This window comes from Gopherus evgoodei, chromosome 3 (genome assembly GCF_007399415.2).
Source record: "Gopherus evgoodei ecotype Sinaloan lineage chromosome 3, rGopEvg1_v1.p, whole genome shotgun sequence".
Classification (NCBI taxonomy): Eukaryota; Metazoa; Chordata; order Testudines; family Testudinidae; genus Gopherus; species Gopherus evgoodei.
In genome coordinates, this window is record NC_044324.1 from 163465239 (window position 1) to 163481231 (window position 15993).

The 15993-nt window shown below is 46.5% G+C and overlaps 1 protein-coding gene across 1 annotated transcript in view; it reads right to left on the minus strand.

Annotated features, from left to right (window-relative positions):
• Positions 1-851: 851 nt before the first annotated feature.
• Positions 852-15993, minus strand: part of KCNK17 (potassium two pore domain channel subfamily K member 17) — a 50835-nt gene continuing 35693 nt past the window's right edge. Inside the window, exons 3-5 of the mRNA XM_030557279.1 lie at positions 7289-7455; positions 5084-5252; positions 852-2066 (exon numbers count right to left, since the gene is read on the minus strand). Of these exons, the coding sequence (XP_030413139.1) occupies positions 1804-2066; positions 5084-5252; positions 7289-7455 (599 nt within the window). The 3' untranslated portion in view covers positions 852-1803. The remainder of the gene's footprint in view (positions 2067-5083; positions 5253-7288; positions 7456-15993) is intronic.

Here is a 15993-nt window from a genome sequence, read left to right on the forward strand (position 1 = left end):
TGACCCAGCATGTTGTTCATTTTAAGAACACTTTCACTGCAGATTTGACAAAATGCAAAGGAGGTACCTATGTGAGATTTCTAAAGATAGCTACAGGACTCGACCCAAGGTTTAAGAATCTGAAGTGCCTTCTAAAATCTGAGAGGGACTAGGTTGGAGCATGCTTTCAAAAATCTTAAAAGAGCAACACTCTGATGTGGAAACTACAGAACCAGAATAACCAACCTTCTGCTGGTGGCGGATGATTAAAATTAACATGCGTTGGACTGCACTGCTTTGGATCGTTATCAAGCAGAACCCATCATCAGCATGGACGCGTGTCCTCTGGAATGGTGGCTGAGGCATGAAGGGACATATGACTCTTTAGCAGATCTGGCATGTAAATACCTTGCAATGCCAGCTACAACAGTGCCATGCAAATGCCTGTTCTCCCTTTCAGCTGACATTGTAAACAAGAGGTGGGCAGCATTATCTCCTGCAAATATAAACAAATCTGTTTGTGTGAGCAATTGGCTGAAGAAGAAGTAGGACTGAGTGGATTTGTAGGGTATAAAGTTCTACATTGTTTTATTTTTGAATGCACTTATTTTTTGTACATAATTCTACATTTGTAAGTTCAAATTTCATGATAAAAAGATTGCACTACAGTGTTTGTATTAGGTGAACTGAAAAATACTATTTCTTTTATTTTTACAGTTCAGATATTTATAATAAAAATAAATATAAAGTGAGCACTGTACACTTTGTATTCTGTGTTATAACTGAAATCAATATATTTGAAAATGTGGAAAATATCCAAAAATATGAATATAAGTAGTATTCCATTATTGTTTAACAGCACGTTAATCACGATTAATTTTTTTTAATCATGCGATTAATCACAATTAATTTTTTTAAATCACTTGACAGTCATAGCTTCCACTTTTTGGAAGCAATCCAGGACCTTTGACTCTGGGAGACTGTGAACAACTCAAGTATCTATATTGTCATACTCCTGGCCCTCTGTATTTCTAAATGCTGAAACCTCTATCTCAAAAGACTATCTTTTACATCCATCACATTCTCTTCTGCCCATTGCTTTTCTTGAACATGGGTCCCATGCAGACAGTGGGTGACTCATCCAAAATCTCAAACCTGGCCTAAAAGACCAGATTTTCAAAATGCATGATTTCGGATGCTGGTAGCACAGCAGTAAAGACTGAATGAGCAGACTGGGAATGTGTATCCAAAGGGTACCAGGCATTAGATTCCATAAGCTCTTTTTAAGCAGCACAAATGATTTCTGGGGAGTTATTTCAACAGGACACTCCTTGATCAGTCTCATGATCTTGACAGAATGCCACATGAGCAGTTCTAGCATTCCATCCATCAGGAGGTACTAGTGCATATGCCAGGAGGCTAATAGGAACACACAGACCACTGTGGTCTTTATACCATGAGAATCTCAACAATTTCTTTTTTCAGATTTTCCCATTTATCAAACTATTTACAATCCAGTCTGTGTCCAGATCAAAAGCAGACTTTGTAATCATTGGGATGAAATAAGCCCTGGAGCCACTGGCACTAAAAAGCGCTTTTGGTTTTCCCTTCTCTCTCTCAAAATATGAAAATGCAACATTTTATTTCAATCACTTGATTCACAGTAGAGTCTCTCCAAACTCAATTCTGCTGTCTGGCTGAACTCCATGCCAAGCATTTTAAGAAGAACGGTGCTACAACTCCTGGCACACCAAAGAGAACTAGTCCATCAGATGTTCCTTCTGCAAAGTTCACATTGTCTCAGAAAAGCTTTGTGTGTGCTATTCAGTTTGCGCCTTCAGGTTTTGTGTCCTTGCTGCTGCCGTTCTCCACGTCATCAGGCCTCGGGCTGCTATTTTTGTTACAATCCATTAACTCCTGCTCCAGCTCTTTGCTCTTCTTCTTGCCGCACTGGCAGAGGTCACTAGAGTTCTCTAGCAAAGTGATGCACAGACTGATGACCAGGGCCAGCCAGGCCATCCCAAAGAGGATCCACACAGATACCAGGATCTTGTACCAGGAAGGGTAGGTAAGGTCTGGGTTCATCCCTGGAAGAAAAATACCCCAAACATTTATAGCCATTGGGCCAAGAGTGCTGTAAGAGAAACTTTATAGCTAAAGCTAAAGCAGAAGCTTGGGTTGGGAAGGACTGTTGGGGTCTGCTCATTGGCAACCCTGGGAAAAGCCATGGACCCTTTACATCCCTTCAGCATGGCAAGCATAAGAGCTGACTTCATGGATGCTCCGGGCTGGATGCTCCACGAAGAAAAAATGGTGGGTGCTGAGCACCCACTGGCAGCCCTATCATCTCCCCACCGCAGCACCTCCTGCCCACCAGCAGGTCCCGTGGATCAGCACCTCCTCTGTCCTCCCAGTGCCTCCCACCCACCGCAAAAGCTGTCCTGCAGCGTCCAGGAGGCTGAGGGGCAAGAGGGAGGAGAGAAGATGTGCCACACTCGAGGGGGGGTGGAACTGGGCAGAAAGAGGCAGTGCAGGGGTAGAGTGGGGGCAGGAAGAGACGGGGTGTGGATGGGGCCTTCAGGGAAGGAGTGCAGTGAGGGCAGGGCCTGGGACGGAGCAGGGGGTCAAGTACCTCCCGGCACTTTGAAAAGTCAGCGCCGGTGATAACAAGAGTGGTGTTCAGATACTACAGTGACAGATGTGGTATAAAAACGTAATGGATTAGATTGAACTATGGGACAGCTATAACTCTCCATGCTGACTGGTATGGAAATATCACAGAATGGTACTGCTCCCTGTACAAAATGTGAACCTGCCAGCTATCTCATGGACAAGCACGAACTGTAAAACAGACCTATTTCATGGCTTTGTCAGCAACAGCTCATAATTCACTGTGAGTTGTAAATATGACCATAAAGAAGAAAAGCAAAACCAAAATTAGATCCACGTTCAAAATGTAACCACATCCACGGGCCTGTCAGCAATTTCATTTACATAATCCCATTTGCCTCCGGTTTTTGTTAAGCACTAAAATACTGTCACATGATAGCAATGTTTGCTTGAAATACCCTTCCCTTTTAATAGGTGTTCCTGGCTAAGAGAAGGGTAAGAGGCTTCTGCTTACTCACAGGTGCCGCATTGAGCCACGTGGCATATGAGTGAGGTGACACGGGGTATCTAAGGTAAAGGCTGAAAAGTCCTCTGGGAGAAACCCTAGGAGCAGACAAGCCTTGGAAGAAGGTTTGAACTGAACTTTATGTCACCTCCGGTTGATTTCTTGGTTACTTAGATTGTAAGCTGTTTGAGTAGATACCATCTGTTTGTCAAGGGCTCCTAGGTGCTATGGTAATATAATAAAGAGAAACCCCAGAAAGAGGGTGAGTTTGGTTTCTACCTCCTGCATGGACTGTGTTGAAGAAACAGTTTGGGAAAGGCATCTGCTCACAGACACAAATATACACTAGATTCAAATCACAAGGAGGAGATAAAGTGCTTGCAATACTGTTTTATTTATCGCCACTTGGCTCCTGCATTCATTTTTAATGGGAAAGTTTGTCATTTTCACCACTGAAAACCCATGGGCTGTGCAAACATTACGGAAAAGGACATAAAATGCGGAATTAAAAAAAAAACCCAAACATACCAGCACAGCAAAGTTGCCAGGCAGCTCTCACCTGGTGCCAGGTCATTTATAATCATCTTATTTATTTAATGTTGAGTAATCGCCACTGGTTTGTAAATAGCCCAGTCCTGGCAATAAACAAGCCTGCCCCTTTGCCTACAATCTTCCCCATCTGTGCATAAAGGGTGCAATTCAGCCCTATGCAGAGATGAACACAAAACCTGTGCACCACCTGTGTCTCACTTAAGCACGAGGTTTAAGCAACCCATAGGCTTCGCAACAGCTTTCTGCACAAACGTGAATTTCAGCTAGAGAGACTCTTGTAGGTTCCTTGGCTGTCAATCAGGAAACTTTCACCAGTGCGAACTTCACCCTGAGGTTTAACAGCCATTAGCAAAATGACTTCTACAAAAAAGTGAAAATGGCAATACGATGGACCATTCGATCCATGGAGAAAGCTTTCCCTACCACAGGAGTTCACCTGATGGGTAAGGCATTTGGAACGATCCAGTTAGACAGAGGCTGCGAGCCACGCTGCAGCATCCGTACTGCAGGAGGGTTGACCGGGAGCGTAGAGTTATAGATTTTAAGGCCAGAAGGCACCATTATTATATAAGATAGGCCATAGAGTTTTATCCAGTCACTCCTGTACTGAGCCCAATATTCCTATCGTATTAGGCTGGTTATGGAAGGCAGCTTACAGACTCCTCAGCAGTCAAGCCTCTGCATAAGATGGAGAGTAAAATCTGATTGCCTGTCTCTATGTCAAAGGTGCCCATCACTAAGGTAATTAAGCACCAAACTAGAGTTTTGAAGAAATGGGGTGGGAGGGTGGGGAAGAGTCTATAAAAAGGTGTTTTCCTCTCTCTCTTTCCCAGGCCTTCAGGGGTGTGCGTGTTTCCCTATCTCGTGTTTTCAGTGGCAAAAGCTTTATCAAAAAGGCGTGTGCTGTTTCAATCTGAACACAGTCGGGGTTAGGCTCAGTCTGTTTCCTCTGGCAAAGGGTTTTGGAAGCTGCGAACACTCTGCCCCTGCTGCCTGACAGTCTAGGCGTCTCTCTTGGATTTGACAGAGGAGAAGGTAGTGACAATCCATTGGTAGAGTAGGATCAGGACGAGACAAAATGCTTTAGGTGTTGAGGTTTTACGTTGCAATACAGCACATTTTAATATCAGACCTCACGATGAAGGCTATAATGCTCTGACTAGTTCTGGTCTAACAAGGCGCAGGGTGGCTAGATGCAGAAGGACTTGAAGAGATTGCTTTCCACTTCCTGCCATACAGAGGAGTCACCATGCATGATCTGGCTATCTCAAAAACCATCTCCTCCTCTATGACCCCTCCAAGTCAGTCACCTATCAAAGTGCATTTGTCAATTCTGGGAATCATTAAAGGGTTAACACTGTCAAATGGGTCTCCAGTATGCCACACGCTGTTTACCGGCTTCCATTAGGTGAGAGTGATGAAATCCCAGCTACTTACCAATCACATAATCTCCAAAGCCTATTGTGCTGAGGGTAACAAAGGAATAGTAGAATCCTTCTGCATAGGTCCAGCCTTCTATCACAGAGAACAGAAATGGGGGTAGCAGGAGGAACAGCAAAAAGCCAGTCACCAGCGCACAGGTCCTTGTCAGTATGGCTGCTGCCTCCTAGTCAAACAGAAAAGAAAAACCCACCAGATATGAGTCTGGAAGATTAGAGCAGACAGCAAACAGAGGGCTCAGCACGTTGCTGAAGTTGATAGACATGTGTGCGGTCCAGACAAGATCGATGGTCTAGCTCAGGCACTGCATCCAATGGCATGAGTGGAGTTGGCTGGGCCAGAACCAAAGGTTTTAGTCTTATCCAGGCCAGGCAAATTTCACCCAGTGCAAAGGGACATCACAAACCCTTTGCCCACAAGTCTCAGTTAGAACCTCTTAGGGCAGGGGTCGGCAACTTACAGCACGTGTGCCAAAGGTGGCACGCGAGTTGATTTTCAGTGGCACTCTACTGCCAGCTGGAGTCCTGGCCACCGGCCCCACTCAGTCTGCTGCCTTCCTGGATGAATGGCACTCCGGGCATGCAGCGAGCTGAGCGGGGCCGGCAGCTGGGACCCCGCCTGGCAGGAGCCAGCAGACGGAACCCCAGACAGGCAGCAGGCTGAACGGCTCAGTCTGCCACCTCCACTGCTGGTCTGGGGTTCCGTCCACCGGCCTCTGCCAGCTGGGGTCCCGGCCCCTGTAAATGTAAAATGTATCACTGGCACGTGAAACCTTAAATTACAGTAAATAAATGAAGACTTGGCACACCACTTCTCAAAGGCTGCCGACCCCTATCTTAGGGCATTTTTCTCCTTTTATTTATAGGATGACAATGGCACCATTCACAGTGCTACAGAGCAGAGAGCTGCAAACATTGTCTCCTTGGACACCAGTTGATAATACAGAGATTAGCTTGTGGACACTGCCCTTCATGATCACAGTCATGTGGACCACCTCCCACCCCATTTGTGATCAAATACATGGGTGAAATCCTGACTCCACTGATCTCAAACCCCACACTGTCTTCAGTGGGATCGGGATTTCACCTAACATCTCTGTGGCAACTACCACTAATACATCCCATTATTATTATGGGAAATTAGAATTAAGGAAGTGTTTAATGTATTACTAGCTTCTTTTATTGCAGATGAAGACAAGGAGTGACAAACCAGGATAAACCAGTTTGCTGTGTATCACCAGATGTCCCTTGATTGCCAGTGGAAAACCTTTGCTGTAGAGAAGGCAGTATCAGCACTTCTGCTATCAGTCAGTTTTCAGGATCTTGCAGCGCAGCCTAAAGTTGAAATGCGTTAGTAGCATGTGCCTCCGACAGAAATTCTTTCCCACCTCCAAGAAAATATTGTATATTTAAAACATCTGGGTATGCAATGTATATTTCTGAGTTCCATGTCAGGGATTCAATAGGGTCCATGTCAGGGAGGAATGGCTCCTTTGAGATTAGCTAGTAAACAACAGAACAGAGAAACAGCAGAGGGAACTCTCTTGTGACAGATAGAATCAGACTGTATGCCGAACCCCTCCTGCACCCCAATCCCCTGCCCTGAGCCCCTTCCTGCACACTGCACCCCCTCCTGCACCCCAACCCCTGCTCTGAGCCTCCTCCTGCACTCCGCACCCCTCCCCGCACTCCAATCCCCTGCCCTGAGCCCCCTCTCCCACTGCCACACTCCTTCTGCACCTCATCCCCCTGCCCTGAGCCCTTTCCTGCACACTGCACCCCCTCTTACACCCCAACCTCTGCCCTGAGCCCCCTCTCCCACTGCCACACTCCTTCTGCACCTCACCCCCCTGCCCTGAGCCCCTTCCTGCACATCGCAGTCCCCCCCCACACCTCACATCCCCTCGCCTCTGCCCCAGCCTTACATTCATGGCCCTGCATGCCATTTCCCCACCCAGATGTGGCCCTTGGGCTAAAAAGTTTGCCCAACCCTGCTATAGGGGAAGCTGTTCATCAGAACGGTAAGTAAAGCTATCAATTAACTAACAGCTCCTTGTGATATCAGTACAGATGATTTGGCTCCTATAAACCAAAGGTTAAGACAGAGTAATCACTGCTTCCTTTACTGGGTAATTCACACCATCATCCAGACAACCCCTCCACCTTAATGTGTGGATCAGGCGCTTATGGCCAGACTGCTTACCTGCCAGCGCAACTTCTCCCCCAGGCGCTTGGCACAACGCCGAACCCCAGACAGCATCAGCTGCCCAATCCGGTTCAGGAGGATGAGGTTCAAAGGAATCCCAAAGAGGGCAAAGAAGATACAGAAGACCTGAGCACTCACAGTGTTGGGGCTCAGGTTCCCATAGCCTGGCAGGAAAAGAACAGAGCAGGGTGAATTCTGATGCACTCTCTGCCAGCCCTCCTCCCCCACAGATCTAGAACTCCATCTTCTACTCTAGGAATGGGAGGTCACTGCTTTAAAGAGACCATGCCAGCTCAGCCCACCCCATCCCCATGTATAATTGTTATTACTTCCCATTGTTTGTAACATCCTCTCAGAGGCTGGAAAATAAAATGTCTTTCCTTGCCAATTTTTTCCCTGTTTCCATTTGCCAGTCACTGAATTTCCTCCCCTTACCCACTGCCCAAGCCAGGGATTTGACAGGAATATTTACTTCTTTGTTCTGGAATGAGTATTATTGACGTCAGTGTGGCATTGGGAATAGGATTTGTTAGACAACTGCTGCTACATAGCCAGTAGAAGACTATCTAGACCATAAAAACATTGCTTGTCTTTAGACATTACATACATTTTGGTCTCTTCTTTTGAAGCATGACTCAGAAACAAACACAATTAGGCTTGTGCACTTTTTGCTTCATATTCATTATAAGAATGAGGAATAAAAGTTATACACGATTTTTGTTTCTCTTTATAGGATGCCTTTCAGTTAAGTGACGAGGTGACACAAGAGTAACGTTTTCAAAAGCGCCCAAGTGGCTGATGAACCTATGTCCCATTTTCAAAAGTGGCCTCGTCACTTAGAAACCTAAACTGCATTGAAAGTCTTTATCCCCCTGCAAAAGAACCAACATTCCTCCCCCGCCCCACTCCTGACCACCAATCTTTAGTATCTGGAGGGCTTGCCCCTCTAGGGTGTAGTTTTAGGTGTGAGGATAGATCTATGCAGCGAATGAAGATGTGAATGTAGCACAGGTAAGCGCACCCATGCATGCTTCAATCTAGCACCTGCAGGTAACAGCAGTAGTGAAGATTATGGTGCCAACTGCTTCAGCCTGGGTTAGCAACCCAAGTCCATACCCAGGGTGCCCCACACCTTCCTTTGCTCTGTTGACCCTGAATCACTTGTCAGGACCAGCTTTTAACATAAACGGCACTTAAGACCTTCTGATATTTCAAGTGAAGAACAGCTCTTCAAAGGGCTAGCTCTAAAGTTCAGTCCCTTGCAGGAGGCAGGGGTCTTGGAGAAAAAACAGTATGTGATTATCTAATTAACGGACTATCCCAATGCACACGCCCATGAGTGCTGCATTAAGGCTGCACAGGCGTTTCCTAATGTTTGGGTGCATGACTTTGCAACCTTAATGTTCTTTTAACAGAGATTTTTTTAAATGCAATTGTCCATAGAGTCCCTTGCACAAGCTGTAGCTCTGTACAGACCAAAGGGAGTAAGAAGTTAAAGAGGTCCAAGCACGTGACAAAAGAGGGTGCTAGATGGTTTGGGCAGGGTAGGCTACCTATGAGGGAAAATGTGGGGTGTTTCTATGGTAGGGTCTGTTCCTGGGTGTGTTGCAAATACCGACTGGTTCCAGATTCTCTCCTGGACATTAGACCCAGGGCATTTTGCAGGTTCCTTTAGTCCTGAGGGACAGAGCTGGGAGGTGTTTAGCCAGGAAACTCAAAACAGGACTCATGCTGACCCAATGAGTATCTATATAACCAGCCAGCTCTGAGTTTCCTCTGCTACCCTGTTTAAAATGAACAAAGGTTGCGTATTGGCTTGGGTGGCTCTTCCTTTTCCTCCCTGAGTTCTCATTCTAGCACTAAAGCTTTCCACAGCCTTAATGCTGTGTGGGAGGAAAAGCTAGCAAAGGTAGGAAGAAAGGACTATATTGTTAGGATCACTTTGGGAAACAGAGCAACCCGAGAGGAGGCCGAACCTATCTCAGAGTACGTCTACAGTACGAAATTAATTCAAAGTTATTTTATTTGAATTTCCTGAATCGAGTTCATACATTCAATGTTATGTGTCTCCACTAAAACGCGTGGATTCAGTGGAGTGCATCCACAGTACTGAGGCTAGCATCGAATGGCAGAACGTTGCACTGTGGTAGCAATCCCACAATTCCCACAGCCTCTGCCGCCCATTGGAATTGTGGGTTAAGCTCCCAGTACATGATGGGGCAAAAACATTCTCGCGGGTTTTTCTGGGTGTGTGCCGTCACTCGCTCCTCCCTTCATGAAAGCTATGGCAGACGCCATACTTTCAGCAGATGGTACAGCATGGTGCACCGCCTGTCTCCTGGTATATTGAGTCCACTTCGAATGTCCTCTCCTCTCTCTACTCTTTCATCTAACCATTTCCCTCTGTCTCTCGGCCATCGTGAACAGAGCCGCACAGCTTCTGCCACTTTTTCCATGTTGTTTGTCCTGGGCTCCCGTGGAAGCTACAGAAGGCAACAATTCTCCACCGTTTCTCAGCCATCGTGAACAGAGCTGCACAGCTTCAGCTGCAAACTCTGTTCACGTTTCCGCCCAAACTCTGCTCTCGCCACTTTTTCCATGTCGTCGGTCCTGGGCTTCTGTGGAAACTACAGAAGGCAACAATTCCCTGCTGTTTCTCAGTCACTGTGAATAGAACCACACAGACAATCTAGAGAAAGCGGTGGAAGCTGTCCTGGGCTCCCGTGGAAACTACAGAAGACAACCATTTACCGCCTTTTTTCGGCCATCTTGAACCGAACAGCTCATTTTGTGCCCTTTTTCAAGGATTACCCATGCAGGCGCCATTGCATGGCAAACATGGAGCCCGCTCAGATCTCTGCTGCAGTTTTGACCATTGTAAAAACATTGCGCATTATCCAGCAGTATGTTTAGTACCTGCAAAACTGGGCAAGGAAGCGACGACAGTGCGATTACTATACTGATGAGGACATGACATGGACACAGACATTCCTAGAAGCATGGCATGTGGCAATTGGGAGATCGTGGTGGCATTGGGCCAGGTTCATGCTGTGGAACGCCAATTCTGGGCCCAGGAAACTAGCACAGACTGGTGGGACCACATAATGTTGCAGGTCTGGGATGACTCCCAGTGGCTGCAAAACGTTCGTATGCGTAGGGCCACTTTCATGGAACTTTGTGACTTGCTGTCCTCTGCCCTGAAGCGCAAAGACCCCAGAATGAGAGCACCCCTCACCGTTAGGAAGCGAGTGGCCATAGCACTGTGGAAACTTGCAACACTCGACTGCTGCCGGTCAGTCAGGAAACAGTTTGGAGTGGGCATATCTACTGTGGGGGCTGCTGTGCAGCAAGTAGCCAACACAATCATTGAACAGCTGCTATCAAGGGTAGTGATTTTGGGAAATGTGCAGACCACTGTGGATGGCCTTAATGCGCTGGGGTTCCCTAACCGCGGTGGGGTGATAGACGGAACGCATATCCCCATCTTGGCCCCGGCACACCGTGGAGGCCAGTACATAAACGACAAGGGGTACTTTTCCATGGTGCTGCAAGCACTGATGGATCACAAGGGATGTTTCACTGACATCAACGTGGGATGACCGCGAAAGGTGCATGACGCTTGCGTCTTCAGGAACTCTAGTCTGTTTGCACATCTGCAGGAAGGGACTTCCTTCCCAGACCAGAAAATTACTGTTGAGGATGTTGAAATGCCAATAGTTATCCTCAGGGACCCAGCCTACCCCTTAATGCCATGGCTCATGAAGCTGTACACAGGCACTCTGGACAGTAGTAAGGAGCAGTTCAACTATAGGCTGAGCAAGTGCAGAATGGTGGCAGAATGTGCTTTTGGACGTTTGAAAGGGCGCTGGCGCAGTTTACTGACTCGGTTAGATCTCAGCACAACCAATATTCCAGCTGTAATTGCTGCTTGCTGTGTGCTCCACAATATCTGTGAGAGTAAGGGGGAGACTTTTATGGCGGGGTGGGAGGTTAAGGCAACTTACCTGGCTGCCAATTTTGCACAGCCAGACAACAGGGCGATTAGAAGAGTGCAGCACGGCGCAGTGCGCATCAGAAAAGCTTTGCAAGCCAGTTTCATGACTGGCCAGGATACAGTGTGACAGTTGTGTTTGTTTCTCTTGAAGTTACCCTCACCCTGTACATATGAAAGGGAATAAAGTCAAAATTGTTTAAAAAGTATTCTTTATTATTTGATGCACAATGCATTGAGAGCAATTATAAGTTAGGCTGGGGGAGGGGGGGTTAGAGGAGTGGAGGAGGGGGGAAGGACAAGTCCAGAAACCAAATCAAAAGTTCACATATCCCAGCTTTCTGGTGCTTGGGCAGTCCTCTAGGGTTGAGTGTTTGGATCCCCATAGCCTCCCCCCTCATATTCTTGGGCGTCTGGGTGAGGAGGCTATGGAACTTGGGGAGGAGGGAGGGCGGTTATACAGGGGCTGCAGTGGAAGTCTGTAGTCTTGCTGCCATTCCCGCATTAGATCCACCATACAGCGCAGCATGTCAGTTTGCTCCCCCACAAGCTTGACCATAGCATCCTGCCTGCTCTCATCACACGCCTCTCTCCTCTCTTCGTGTTCCTGTAATGCTTTACGGGACTCTGCAATTGTTTGCCTCCATGCATTCAGCTGGGTCCTAACAGTGTGGGAGGACTGCATGAGCGCGGCGAACATGTTGTCCCAAGTTCGTTTTTTCCGCCTTCTAATCTGGACCAGCCCCTGGGATGGAGTAGATAGGGGCCACGTTGAAACATTTGCACCTGCGGGAAGAGAAAAAGGGAGGGTAGTATTTTAAAAAATACATTGCAGAGAACAAAGAGGGCACTTTGGTATGAGTAAGTCATCACACACGGCTGGGCAACAGAATTAATCTTGCAGGCAGCTCCTAGGGGCACGCAGGGTTCTGCTTCTTCTACATTCATTTCAATGCTTTCAAACTGCTGGGTCCCCTTTCCCACAGCAAGCAATGCCTGGTGGGTTTGCCATATAAAAGGAGGGCCTGCAGGCTCTCTGGGATTATCACTGCACACAACAACCACCCCGCGTAGCTCCAATCGGGCTCAGAGCAGGGATGAGCCATTTACTGTAAACGCAAACAACCCAGCGCGGCTGGGTTCCCTCCCACGTGGATCCAGTCAAGCTCTCACTCACCAAAAGTACCTTCTCCAAGGTCATGGAACAGGAGCTTGCCTTGGGAGTAAGGGGAGGCTATTGGATCCAGCGCTAAGATTAGTTCCTGGCTGGGGGCAGGGTGGTGGAGGAGAAAAGGATTCCCCACCTGCTGCCTGTGCACTGTCCTCCTCCAATGTATCTTCCTCCTCACTCCGTGCACCTCCCCCTTGCAGGTGTCCACAGACAGTGGTATGGTAGTGGTGGCATCACCCCCGTAACTGCATGGAGCTCGCGGTAAAAGTGGAATATTTGGGGCTGTGACCCAGAGTGCCCATTTGCCTCCCTGGCTTTTTGGTATGCTTGCCTGAGCTCCTTGATTGCTGTATGACCCTGCTCTGTGTCCCTGGAGTAGCCTCTTTCCGTCATAGCCCTAGAGACTTTAGGGTAGGTATTTGCGTTCCTGTTTTTGGAACGTAGTTCTGCCATAACAAACTCATCTCCCCAGCATGCGATGAGATCCAGTACCTCTCGTTCAGACCATGCTGGGGCTCATCTGCGAATCCGGGACTGCGCAATCTCCTGTGATGGTGGACTCTGCATGGTCGCCCGTGATGGTGGACTGTGCTGATGGTCACCTCTGCTGGTGGTGACCAAACAGGAAATGAAATTCAAAAGTTCCTGGGACTTTTCCTGCCCACCTGGCTAGTGCATTGGAGTTGAGAGTGTTGACCAGAGCAGTCACAAGGGAGCATCCTGGGATAGCTTCCGGAGTCCAATAACATCGATTTGCATCCACAATACCTTTAACTCGAGATTGCGATCTCGATTTAAGTGCTACTCCACTTGCCGAGGTGGAGTACAGAAATCAAATTAAAGAGCCCTTTACATCAAAAAAACCCATTTGGTCATGTGGACGGAATCATTTTTGTTTAGAAATAATTAGTCTAATTCCAAAATAACAGGCTAGTGTAGATCAGGCCTCAGTGTTGGCAGAGATCAGAGCCACCTTTCCCTTTGGGCTTGGCTATACTAGGCAAATTAGTACCAGTGTAAACACAGCCATGTAGTTATATGGTGAACACTGCATCAATGCAAACTGGACTGACCCTAGTAAGTAGGCTGCACTAGTGCAAGCTCTGCCTTACACCAGAGCAGTGCATCTTCATGGGGGTTGTACTGGCTCCAAAAACAGACCTAAATGCAATTTAGATAGGGCCTTTGTGCCAGCCAAACCTGATGCTGTCATCTCACTTAGGGCATGCGTTACACAATGATACACAGGAAAGCAAAGTTGAATGAACAAAAGGTGTGCTGTTAAAGTGCCTATATTAAAAAACTCATTGATTTAATTAATGTGGAAGCTCTTCTTCAGAAGCGGCTTTAGCTTAACTCACTTAGTTCATTCCCTGAATTAAACTGAAGTGGTGTAAGGCCACTTCATTTCAGAGTGAGAGTGTCCACACAGAGGTTTAATGTGATCTAATCGATCTGTTTTAAATTCACATTTTCAGTTAATTCCGCTTAACTTTCCTGAGTGCCCTTCCCCCATTGACCTCAGAAATGCATAAGCACTGAGAGCTCTTTGACAAGGGGAGACTGAAGTGTGGCCCCAGGAGCACCGCTGTGCGATCCACTTATCTTCATTATACAAACCAGCTTGCCACGCCTCAGCTCAGTAAGGGTAGTGGCACCTCCACACTGAAGATGACGGGCGCTGCAGTTGGCTGTTCCTTGTAGTCTCGATGCAGCTCTCAGGCACCTAACAAGTTACCAGTGTGCCCAGTCTAGCCTGCATGCCTCTTTACAGACAATGGGGCCAATTTTCAAAAACTCAAAGGGCAGTTAATTGTCCAACTGCCACCAAAATCCTAGGGGAGTTGGATGCCTAACTCCCCTTTGTGCTTTTGAAATTCTGTCCCATTGTCAATCCCACCGTTTCTTCAAGCTTTCTGTGTGGCTTTTTGCCATGTGTCCATCTGTACCAAGTCTGCAGTAACAGGAGCAGCAGTTAGCATGTAGATCTCAAAGTGTTTGCCAAAGGTGGAAAGTCAGGATTATCGCCCTCGTATAGGAATTGGTGAGGAATAAAGGCAGTGAAGTGACTTGACCAAGGTCAGCCAGGGAGCTTGTGGCAGACTGCTGACATATACAATTAAGAAGATTTTACTGGATTTTTTAAACTCAGGGAAAACTGACAGGTGCAAGGAGCACATGGTTTGGACAGGTACATTCCTTAGGGGAGGATTTATTAAAGGGGATACTCTTTATCTTAGTAAGGAGAAGAGGAAAGAAGTTAATAAAGTACAAGTAGGAGCTGAAGAGAAACAGTCAAACGAAACAGCCCCATTCATTTACATCACATGAAGGCAGACAACTAAATATTAACAAATTTTATAAGTACTTGTATACAAATGCCAGAAGTCTAAACTAAGATGGGGGAACTTGAGTGCCTGGTATTAAATGAGCGTACTGATCTAATAGGCATCACAGAAACTTGGTGGAATGATGATAATCAATGGGAAACGGTAATTCCAGGGTACAAAGCCTATAGGAATGACAGAGTAGGCCACACTGGTGGAAAGCAGCACTATATGTGAAAGAAAGCATAGAGTCAAATTCAGTAAAAATCTAAGTGAATCAAACAGTACCATAGAATATCTACGAATAGAAATTCCATGCTTGAATAATAAGAATATAGCAGCAGGAATATACTACTGACCACATGAGCAGGATGGTGACGGTCATTGTGAAATGTTCAGGGGATTACCAAAAGAGAAAAACTAATAATAATGGGGGATTTCAACTATTCTCATACTGACTGGGAACATGCCACCTCAGGATGGGATGCAGAGATAAAAGTTCCTAAACACCATTAAGGACAGCTTCATGGAGCAGCTAGTCCTGGAACCTCACAAGGAGAGAGGCAATTTTTGATCTAGTCCTAAGTGGAGCAGAGGATCTGGCCGAAGAGGTGAATATAGCTGAATACCAAAGAAACCCACCACATTAGCATTTGGCTTCAAAAAAGGGAAACTACACAAAAATAAGGAATCTACTTAAATGGAAATTAAAAGGAAAAGTCACAAGAGTTAAATGCCTGCAAGATTCGTGGAAACTTTTAAAAATTACCATAATAGAGGCTCACACTATATGTATATCTCAAATTTAAAAACAACAACAAAAAAGACACTATGGCCAAACAGAGTAAAAGAGGCCGTTAGAGACAAAGAGACATTTTAAAAATTGGAAATCAAATTCTACTGAGGAAAAGAAAAAAGAAGCATAAACTCTGGTAAGTCAGTATAAACATATAATTAGGCAGGCCAAAAAAGAATTTGAAGAGCAACTAGCAAAAGACACTAAAACTAACAGCAAAGTAGATCAGAAGCAAGAAACCTGCCAAACAATCAGTAGGGTCACTGGAGAATCAAGGTGTCAAAGGTATCAGAGGGGTAGCCGTGTTAGTCTGGATCTGTAAAAGCAGCAAAGAATCCTGTGGCACCTTTTGGAGCATTAGCTTTCATGGGTGAGCATCAATCTTCACAGCAGAGTATGTGGGGGAGATTCTCACAC